The sequence below is a fragment of the Leucopleurus acutus genome (genome assembly GCF_964270905.1).
Source record: "Leucopleurus acutus genome assembly, chromosome: 7".
In the NCBI taxonomy this organism is placed as follows: domain Eukaryota; kingdom Metazoa; phylum Chordata; class Mammalia; order Artiodactyla; family Delphinidae; genus Leucopleurus; species Leucopleurus acutus.
The window spans coordinates 8,285,163-8,294,049 of record NC_139150.1 but is presented as its reverse complement, the minus strand read 5'-3'; the positions used below and the strand labels follow the sequence as shown (position 1 = coordinate 8,294,049).

Sequence of the window (8,887 nt, the reverse complement as noted above, 5' to 3'; positions counted from 1 at the left end):
TACCTTTCTACAAAAGGAATTATAATGTACAGATTTCAAACATGACTTATAACTGCTGAACAGTGTCCCTTGACTGGCTATACTATAGTCATTCCTCGTTATTAAACATTTAGGTATTTGCTTTTCATTTGACAAATGATGCATTGTTGACAACTGATGTTAATGCAGGTGAAGTGGAATTCTGTGTCAGCATTTTTTTTTTTTTGCGATACACGGAACTCTCACTCTTGTGGCCTCTCCCATTGCGGAGCACAGGCTTCAGACGCGCAGGCTCAGCGGCCATGGCTCATGGGCCCAGCCGCTCCGCGGCCTATGGGATCTTTCCGGACCGGGGCACGAACCCGTGTCCCCTGCATTGGCAGGCGGACTCTCAACCACTGCGCCACCAGGGAAGCCCATGTGTCAGCATTTTATGGACTCTGACACATGCAGCCAGATTACTCTCCAGAAAGCCTGTCCATTTATGCAGCCACACCAGTGTGTGAGATATCCCAAATGCTGCACTCTTAACAACACTCTAGAATTAACCTTTTTTTTTGAAATCTTGCTGATATGATAGGTGAAAACATTCATCCTGCTGGCATCAGTCATCAGCTTTTTTAAGTGAATTGTTCAAACCTGGTAGTAGCAGGTTGCCCAAAACCACACCAAGAATTGTGACTAAGAAGACAGCTTAAGACAACCCAGTACTTGGCAAAAGCACAGGAGAGGAGTGTCAGAAAGAAAGGAGAGGAGTGCATCTGAGGCAGGTTCAGGATAAACTTCTGCTGTTTAGGAAAGGGAGCAAAGAGTGCTCATGTCTCTGAAAAGCTTTCTGATCATTGTGGTTATAACAGAAACATCCTGGGTGGAAGGGGGTGGAAGCATCGAACCTGTCCCACATAAGAGCTCAGCCAGACTCCTTCAGCCTTTTGTCTTTCGGTATCTTTTCTTTCACCAAAAGAATCTTTAAAATTGCTTTTGTAAATATTCTTCAGATTGGAAGATTGTATCTGAATCAGCACCTGAACAAGACATTTCTGAAGAATCATTCCAAGACCCAAGTGTAGAGATGCCCTCTGGGGAGTCAGATCACAGGAACAGTGAACTGGGGAAGAGCTTCAATCTGAGACCAGTTCTTTCTCCACAGCAGAGAGTTCCTACAGAAGTGAGACCCCATAAATGTGAAACACACACAGAGAGCTTCAGGAAGAATTCAGATATAATTAAACCTCACAGAGCAAAGCCGTACATATGTAATGAATGTGGCAAAGCCTTCAGTTACTGTTCTTCCCTTTCTCAGCACCAGAAGAGCCACACTGGGGAGAAGCCATATGAGTGCAATGAATGCAGGAAGGCCTTCAGCCAGAGCTCATCTCTTACTCAGCACCAGAGGATTCACACCGGAGAGAAACCTTATAAATGCAGTGAATGTGGAAGAGCCTTCAGCCAGAATGCAAACCTTACAAAACACCAGCGAACTCATACCGGAGAAAAGCCTTACAAATGTAGTGAGTGTGAGAAAGCCTTCAGTGACTGTTCAGCCCTTGTTCAGCATCAGAGAATTCACACTGGAGAGAAGCCTTATGAATGCAGTGACTGTGGGAAGGCCTTCCGCCACAGTGCAAATCTTACAAACCACCAGCGGACTCATACAGGGGAGAAGCCCTACAAGTGCAGCGAATGTGGGAAAGCCTTCAGCTACTGTGCAGCATTTATTCAGCACCAGAGAATCCATACAGGGGAGAAACCCTACAAATGTAATGCATGTGGGAAGGCCTTCAGCCAGAGTGCAAACCTCACAAACCACCAGAGGACTCACACTGGAGAGAAACCCTACAAGTGCAGTGAGTGCGGGAAGGCCTTCAGCCAAAGCACAAACCTTATAATCCACCAAAAGACCCACACTGGGGAGAAGCCTTATAAATGTAATGAATGTGGGAAATTCTTCAGTGAGAGCTCAGCCCTTATTCGACATCATATAATTCACACAGGAGAAAAACCCTATGAGTGCAATGAGTGTGGAAAGGCATTTAACCAGAGCTCGTCCCTTAGTCAGCATCAGAAAATTCACACTGGTGTGAAACCTTATGAATGTAGTGAGTGTGGGAAGGCCTTCAGGTGTAGTTCAGCTTTCATTAGACATCAGAGACTCCATGCTGGAGAGTAACTGGGAACATAACCAAAGTGGATGGGGACCTGACAGGTAATTTGAAAGCATCTGGGGACATCTGACTTTAAGTCTAGCTCAGAGCCACATGCAAAAGCACCTTTAATAAATAGTCACTATTTTACATGTTGCTTCTGGAAGGTCTCAGGTGCTCTCTTCTTTCTCAACATCTTCTTAAGACAACCCAACCCCAATTACACTGTTTTAAAGATTTACCTTTAATTCAGTGGTAAAAGCACTCCAGAAACGATTTATAAAGAATGAGTGAAAGACTTCGTTCCTACTTATAAGGCCAGGTATTTTGGCAGTGGTGTGGTCGTAGTAGTCTCTGCTTGAATGAGGGCTGTTGCAACAGGAGAATCAAGAACATTAGCCGGGAACGAGTATTCCCCATAGTGGGGCCACTGAGGTTTAAGATTTGGGGGAGTGAATTCAAGTGAGGAAGGGGATTCTAGAGCCAGCTGTTACTAGAACGGGGCTGGGGGAGGGATGCTGAATCTAGACACAGCTGCACACAACCTGCACTTTCTGAGCTGCTCAAGTGCTCTATTCTAGTTACTGCTGTCAAGAAAAGACCGAGGAAGGACAGTGAGGTTGAGGGTGCAGGAAGAAGCTAATAAAACCCCTCAGCAAGGCACATACCTGTAAACGGAGTTCCTAAGGGAGGGAAGGCTAACAAACCTGGGGCAACGTGACGGCAGCCGTGCTTTCCCTGGCTCAGAGGCAGGCGAGTCATTTTTACTTTCCCCTCTTCCTGACAGCTGAGTATCTTTTAAATTAAGCTCTTTAGCCTGTTGCCCTGCTTTCTCCCTTGCTAGATCTCATCTCAGCACTTATAAACTGCTGTGAGCTTACTTGGTTTTTGATTAGGTAAGCCTGATTTGAGACTCCCCGTGACTGGTCTACTGTAAGGTAAGCTGGTTATACCCTCAGCCATCACCCAAGGCCTCTAGCTTTGATTCCTTGATGACTTGCCACGTGCCCTGGAATGTTCCTCACTCCAGCAATCTCAGGCAGTCCTTTCCACTAAAGCAGTTTTCCACCCCTGCTTGCACCTGTGATTAAAAACCACCTAAACCACCATGACCAAATGGGACAGCCAAGTGGCTAATGGCAGGGAAATGAAGTTCTTGGTGCCGTCATTCCCAACTGCCTTTAGGCTAGTGCCCAGAAGCCCCTTCCAGGTGGTACTTCAGGCTGCTCGGGTAGCTTTGTCTCAGTGTCGAGGTGTTTGAGGTTCATTCATTGCATATCAAATAAGGTGAAAGTGAGTGATGAGCTCTAGAAACTCAAAAGGAACAGAACTAAGAAAAAGACAAGGGAGAGGCTTAGGAAAGGTGAAAGCATTCATTAGAAAATAGTCTGTGACTAGTTTAAAGCAAACCAGGGTAGGTCTAGGAGCTGCTAATTAACTACAGAAGAGGACTCATAAAGGTCAGGTTCTTTGGTTGTCCCATCAGTGATTCTGAACCACAGCTGTACACTGGAATGGAGAGCAAAGCCTTGAATCATGGGCCCTGGGCCCAGAACCCACCAAATGATTAAACTGGTTTGGGATGAAGAGCTGCTTCCCTGGGTGTTTATTATGTTTAATTCCCCAAGTTTTCTTTCTGACCAAGAACTTTTTCTTGAGGAGCTCCATGAATGTGTCTCCAAAAAACAGACTTCCTTTCTAGGTATCTTCTGAGCTAGTCCCATACAGGACAGAAATGTGTTGTCCACAGATTGCTGCTTCATCCCCAGATTCTGTCACCCTGGCCTCAATGACCACCATTTGACCACAAAGCCTAGGCTCCCCCAAGGAAGAGGCCACATCAGAAAGTCCACTGCTTGTCAAATAACCCTTTATTATTTTTCTTTGCAGTTCTTAACTCTGTGGAAAAGAAAAAAAAAAAACCCTCTCAGTAATAGGACAAAAAAACCTTATCTCCCAACCCCACTATTGAGCACTTATAGAATTTTCCACCTTTTCCCCAAGGATACATTAGCTTCCCCTCCAGTTTTCACCCTAATTTTAAGCAAATCAATGCATAAGTCACTTACAGCTGGACATTCCACTGCACCACTGTTGATGTCATCTATGATGTCGTGAGGGTGGCGGCCATCAACATTGCAGCCCACAGACTGGGCAGTCCCCAGGATCTCTTTAATGGTTCCTATAATGAAGAAAAGGTAGAATCAGAGGGCCTGTCGTCCCTCACAATCCTCAGATACCAGTGGGGAAATACAGGCAAGGAGAGGAAAAACTTTTATGGAATACAGGAATAATCATCACTGCTCCCCTAATCCAAAATACATAGCTCCATATATTTAAAAGCTCTGAATGCAAAAATGTCCACAGGTCCTATGATACCCAGATTCTTTCAAACCCAAAAAGACACCACACCCCAATTTCAGGTCTTACAGAATAAAGTCCCCTCTAAGTGGGAAAATGCCACTAAGTGAATACATTTTGCGTGACAATTAAGGTGGCCCCATACTGTTCTGTTCTTACCAGAGAGTTCTCTAGCTAAAGATCGATGCCGCATCTGTCGGGCAATGCTGACAATCTCATCAAAAGTGATGTTTCCACTGTGCTTAACTGCAGAAAATAAAAAACAGCAAAAGCTTTTTACCACCTGAGGCCAGAGCAGAGCAGACCAGTCAGTCCTCCCTCATCCATTTCTAACCTGTTCCCATGCTTTCGGCACAGAGTCATCCACATGAAGAACAACCCTGTTTCCTAAGCTGGGGTTTAGTATCAGCTCACCACTGGATTGCACCAGCCAACAGAAAACTGGTCAGGTGCAGTGGCGGGTGGCTAGGGACAAAGTCAAGTCTTTGCTAACCTTAAGTGGAAAGGACTGTTTTGAAGAGGAGAAAAAACATGCTGAAGTGACTGAGGTTGATTAAAGCTGTCCATAGGGTCTGTCATCCAGCTAAGAAGCTGCTCTTTCTTGATTACTGGTTATCGTAAGTTTCTTCACCCTGCCTGAACATGTCCCTCCTGCAAGTATTGAGTGGGATCTGTTCCACACCAGGGATTGGGGAGAGCCACATGGCACTTCTTGGCAGTGCCTAGCTCTGTTAACAGCTTAACAAATACCTGTGCCATCCCTAGGTTTCATTAAAGGGAGCACGTGCAGCTGTGTATCAAACACTGGGCACACAATACCACTCGCATACTACCAGGGAAAAAGCCACTCACTGTTTTTCTGCTTCTTTCTGTCTCTTGGCGGTTCCTTGAGGGCTTTGATGATCAGGGCAGAGGCAGAAGGTACCACCTCAATCTGCAGAAGAGATTCTCAATGGGAACAACATACCCTACCCCACCCTCCAATGAGAACAACTAATACTACCATGCACCTTGGCTCTCAGAATCCATGGGGCCAGATGCCACATTTACTGTACATTCAGGTTAATTTCCACAACCTGAAACACGTCCTACCCCAGCAAACATAAGTGATTTACCCAGTGTCTCAAAAGTGAGAAGAGTTAATATCTGACCCATGCTCTCAAAAGCCTTCCCCACAGATAAAATTGCTCTTACCTCACCACTGGTGGCAGGTGACCATGTCAGCAAAAAACCTTCCTCCCAGCAATCCCTACCTCTGCCCTCCCTCAAACCAAGTACCTGGGCCTGTCGGTTCTGAATGGTCAGTTTCACTGTAATCCTCAGACCCTTCCAATCACCAGTTGCCTTGGCGATGTCATCACCAACTTTTTTTGGAGACTGCAGAAATAAAAGGTATATGATCACACCAGGCCCCACATGGAAGCAGTCTGGAAATCTGCCCGGTCCTCCTCACTTGGCAGCACAAGCAAGCTGTTTGAAACACGTTTAACTTTGCCTGCCCAATTGAGGCACGGCTATCACCATACTAAACTGGAAAACTGAGGCTGCAGGTTTAGTTGGTCCAGGGCTGTAAACTGCAGGTTCAAGGCCACAATGGGACCAGGGCCCTTATCTACCTACCCTCTCCTAAGGACCTATGTGGTAATTTTCAACTCTCTTTCATCTGAATCACCGGGGGTCTCTTTAAAGGCACCAGGTCCTTGTGTCTGACCAACCCTAGTGAATCTGTGGGGATGAGGTCTGGGCATTTGCCCCTTTACAATTCCCTAAACAGGAGAGATGTCCAGTGAGTGCCAGCAAGGAAGAGTAATGAGGACACTGCTTAAGCAAAACCATGGTGGGAGAGCTTTTCAGACAGGAGACCACTGCTCAAGGAATAAAGCCCTGATTATATTCATGAAAAAGGAAGTTCAGTAAAGAGTATAAAATGGAGGAAAAAGCAGGTAAATAAGTCTGATTCTAGGTAAAGCTAATCATATTAACCAGTAGGTTCAAAGCAGAGTTGTTTATACAAGCTACTGTAACATTCACCGAGATCTTCATGTCACACCCCATTTTATCTTCCCAGCAGCCATTATGCCCATCTCCCTAGGAAACAGGCCAAGTAGGCAATGCAGTGTCACTAAGCCACTCTTGACTTCAAAAACCTCCTCTATCCCGTCTCTCAGGGACACAAAGAGCAGCAGCTAAGAGGCACTGGAAAGTTACAGGTTCAAGGTACCAGGTTCCATCTTTACCTACAACCTTTCTGTGACGGCTAGTGCCAGTTCAGGCCTAGCTAGGGATGGCAATCGCTCACTGTCAGGGGCACCTCAGACACAATCGTGTTTGCACAAGCCAGAGTCGAACTCTGCTCTCCGCATACAAAAAGCGCCCCTCCACAAGGATGACTTACCAGACCCAGGGGGCCGATCTTGGGGGCCAGGGCAGACGTGGCACCGACTTCCCCACCGGTGCACCTCAGGTACACTGGGAGAAAGAAAGGATCAGAGCCTCCGCAAGGGGAGCCCCCAAGTCACAGCCCTCCCAACGCATCTTTCCGGGCCTGGCCACACCACCTTCTGCCTCTTCTCAAAACAGCCCCAAGAGGGCTTCCCTGGTGGCGCAGTGGTTGAGAGTCCGCCTGCCGATGCAGGGGACATGGGTTCGTGCCCCGGTCCGGGAAGATCCCACATGCCGCAGAGCGGCTAGGCCCGTGAGTCATGGCTGCTGAGCCTGCGCGTCCGGAGCCTGTTCTCCGCAACGAGAAAGGCCACAACAGTGGGAGGCCCGCGTACGGCAAAAAAAAAAAAAAAAAAAAACACAGCCCCAAGAACCTCGGGGGGAGCGAGGCAGGACACCCCTCCCCGCAAGACGTGGACCGCTCCAAGCGCCACGTGGGACAGCGGCCTTCCGCTTGGCTACCGCTGCAGAGGCCCACACCGCGCCGGCGTGGAGGAAGCCCCGGACGCCGGCCAACGCAGCCTAGGGGGACGTGCCCGGAGACAAACCTTACCCTAAGGGTGATCACGGCTGCAAAGCCGCCACAGGTCGTCCGGTCCTGCTCCCCCATCTACACGTGGGGAAGCTGAGGCCCAGAAAGCGGGTCGGCCAGGACCACACAGTGCCCCGAACGCAGCACCAGAGGGCCAGCCTCTAGGGGGCAGCTGTTCTAAAACCCGCCGTGGGAAAGGCAATTGCGGCGGAGGCCGCAAGCCGGACGGAACGCGGGGAGGGATGCGCCATCCCGAAGCCCCGGCCACATCTAAAGCACGCACCGACTTTGATCTCGTTGGGGTCGAACTTAGGCGGCATGGTGGAGGCGGCTGGTGTCGGATGAACCCGGATTCGGGACGACCGAAGAAAGTTGCACCTTAGCCTCCTCCGAGCCGAAAACCGAAAGACCGGAAGGTGGGGCACTTGCGCCAGTTAAAGTCCTGAAAGCGCGGCTCTCGCGAGAACTGCCGTCTCCGCCCCATCTTGCAGCGACGCCCTTGGTGCCATATTGCTTGTGGGCAGGCACCTAAGGCTGAAGGCTGGAGAAGGAGGCACCGCGGTGAGCTGCAGCTAGGGGTTCTGAAGCGGGGTTCGGGGCAGTTCTCCCGGGGGAGGCAGACAACAGAGCGCTGCTCCCGAGATCTCAGGCTCCGTTGCTGCCCATTCTCCCTGAGGGTCACCCCATAGTTCCTGTCATTCTATCCCAGAACCCCGCCCCTCTCCTGCGGGTCCGCACCAGCGTTCCGAGACCCCACGACCACGGCAATCCCCTACCCCCTTCTAATTCCCTCGTGATGTGGGCATTTTAGCTATTAAAACAATTTTATTAGAGTCTAAATCCGGTCCAACTCTTAATTCTAAGATTCTGCGGTCTTCGGTCTCAGACTTCGTCATCCTGGTCTGCATGACTTTCGGAGATTCTGAGTTTTGGTCCCCAGTTCCTGCGTTTGGAGGAGAGCAGACTGTGGCTCCGCCGGGCCCGTGCCGGGTAGTCTGTCACCCGGCGTCCATGACCAAGACCTGCGAGTGATCGGCCTGCCTTGAGGTCCACCAGAGGGAACGAACGTCGGAGACCTGTGTATCCGCAAAGCAAGGTTGGGCACTGCCCACCCCAGCCAGGGGAGGAGGGTGTGGCTCTTCCTATCTGGGCTGGACGTCGGGGGAGGGGATGCATGAGGCGTGGACATCCGGGAGCAGGTCGGGAAGAGCTGATCTTCTAGGGGGAATGGAGGAGAGGTGGCCGTTGGGGAGGAAGTGAGGGAAAGTTAGTCATTGGGAAGCAGGCGGATAAGAGCTGGTCATCAGGGAGAGATGGGGAGGGCTGTTTTTAGATCATTCCCCATCCCTGCAGACAGGTGGGGTGACAAGAGGAGCCTGAGCCAGCTCTGCAGGCTTGGCCAGCTCCCCAGACAGCCTTCACCTCTATA

The 8,887-nt window shown here is 49.5% G+C and overlaps 2 protein-coding genes across 2 annotated transcripts; one reads left to right on the top strand and one right to left on the bottom strand.

Annotated features, from left to right (window-relative positions):
- The first annotated feature begins 802 nt into the window (after nt 1–802).
- ZNF79 (zinc finger protein 79) lies at nt 803–2,235 on the top strand. The gene has a single exon (XM_082843002.1). The coding sequence runs from the start codon at nt 1,052–1,054 to the stop codon at nt 2,147–2,149; it is 1,098 nt and encodes a 365-aa protein (XP_082699128.1). The 5' UTR covers nt 803–1,051; the 3' UTR covers nt 2,150–2,235.
- Nucleotides 2,236–3,979: 1,744 nt separating this feature from the next.
- On the bottom strand, nt 3,980–7,877 carry RPL12 (ribosomal protein L12). The gene is made up of 7 exons (XM_082842699.1): nt 7,742–7,877; nt 6,880–6,953; nt 5,763–5,861; nt 5,337–5,418; nt 4,644–4,730; nt 4,193–4,305; nt 3,980–4,022 (listed from the first exon to the last, which is right to left on the bottom strand). Exons 1-7 carry the CDS (start codon nt 7,776–7,778, stop codon nt 4,017–4,019), a joined length of 498 nt encoding a protein of 165 aa, XP_082698825.1. The 5' UTR covers nt 7,779–7,877; the 3' UTR covers nt 3,980–4,016.
- Between the last annotated feature and the right edge of the window lie 1,010 nt (nt 7,878–8,887).

What these genes read in the sequence shown, in the direction of transcription:
- ZNF79 (XM_082843002.1), top strand. Translation starts at nt 1,052, where the DNA reads ATGCCCTCTGGGGAGTCAGATCACAGGAACAGTGAACTGGGGAAGAGC.
- RPL12 (XM_082842699.1), bottom strand. Translation starts at nt 7,778, where the DNA reads ATGCCGCCTAAGTTCGACCCCAACGAGATCAAAGTCG. An exon ending in AGATCGGCCCCCTGGGTCTG is followed by an intron (nt 5,862 to 6,879) that starts GTAAGTCATCCT and finishes TTATTTCTGCAG; the next exon opens with TCTCCAAAAAAAGTTGGTGA. An exon ending in TTTAGCTAGAGAACTCTCTG is followed by an intron (nt 4,306 to 4,643) that starts GTAAGAACAGAA and finishes TCTTCATTATAG; the next exon opens with GAACCATTAAAGAGATCCTG.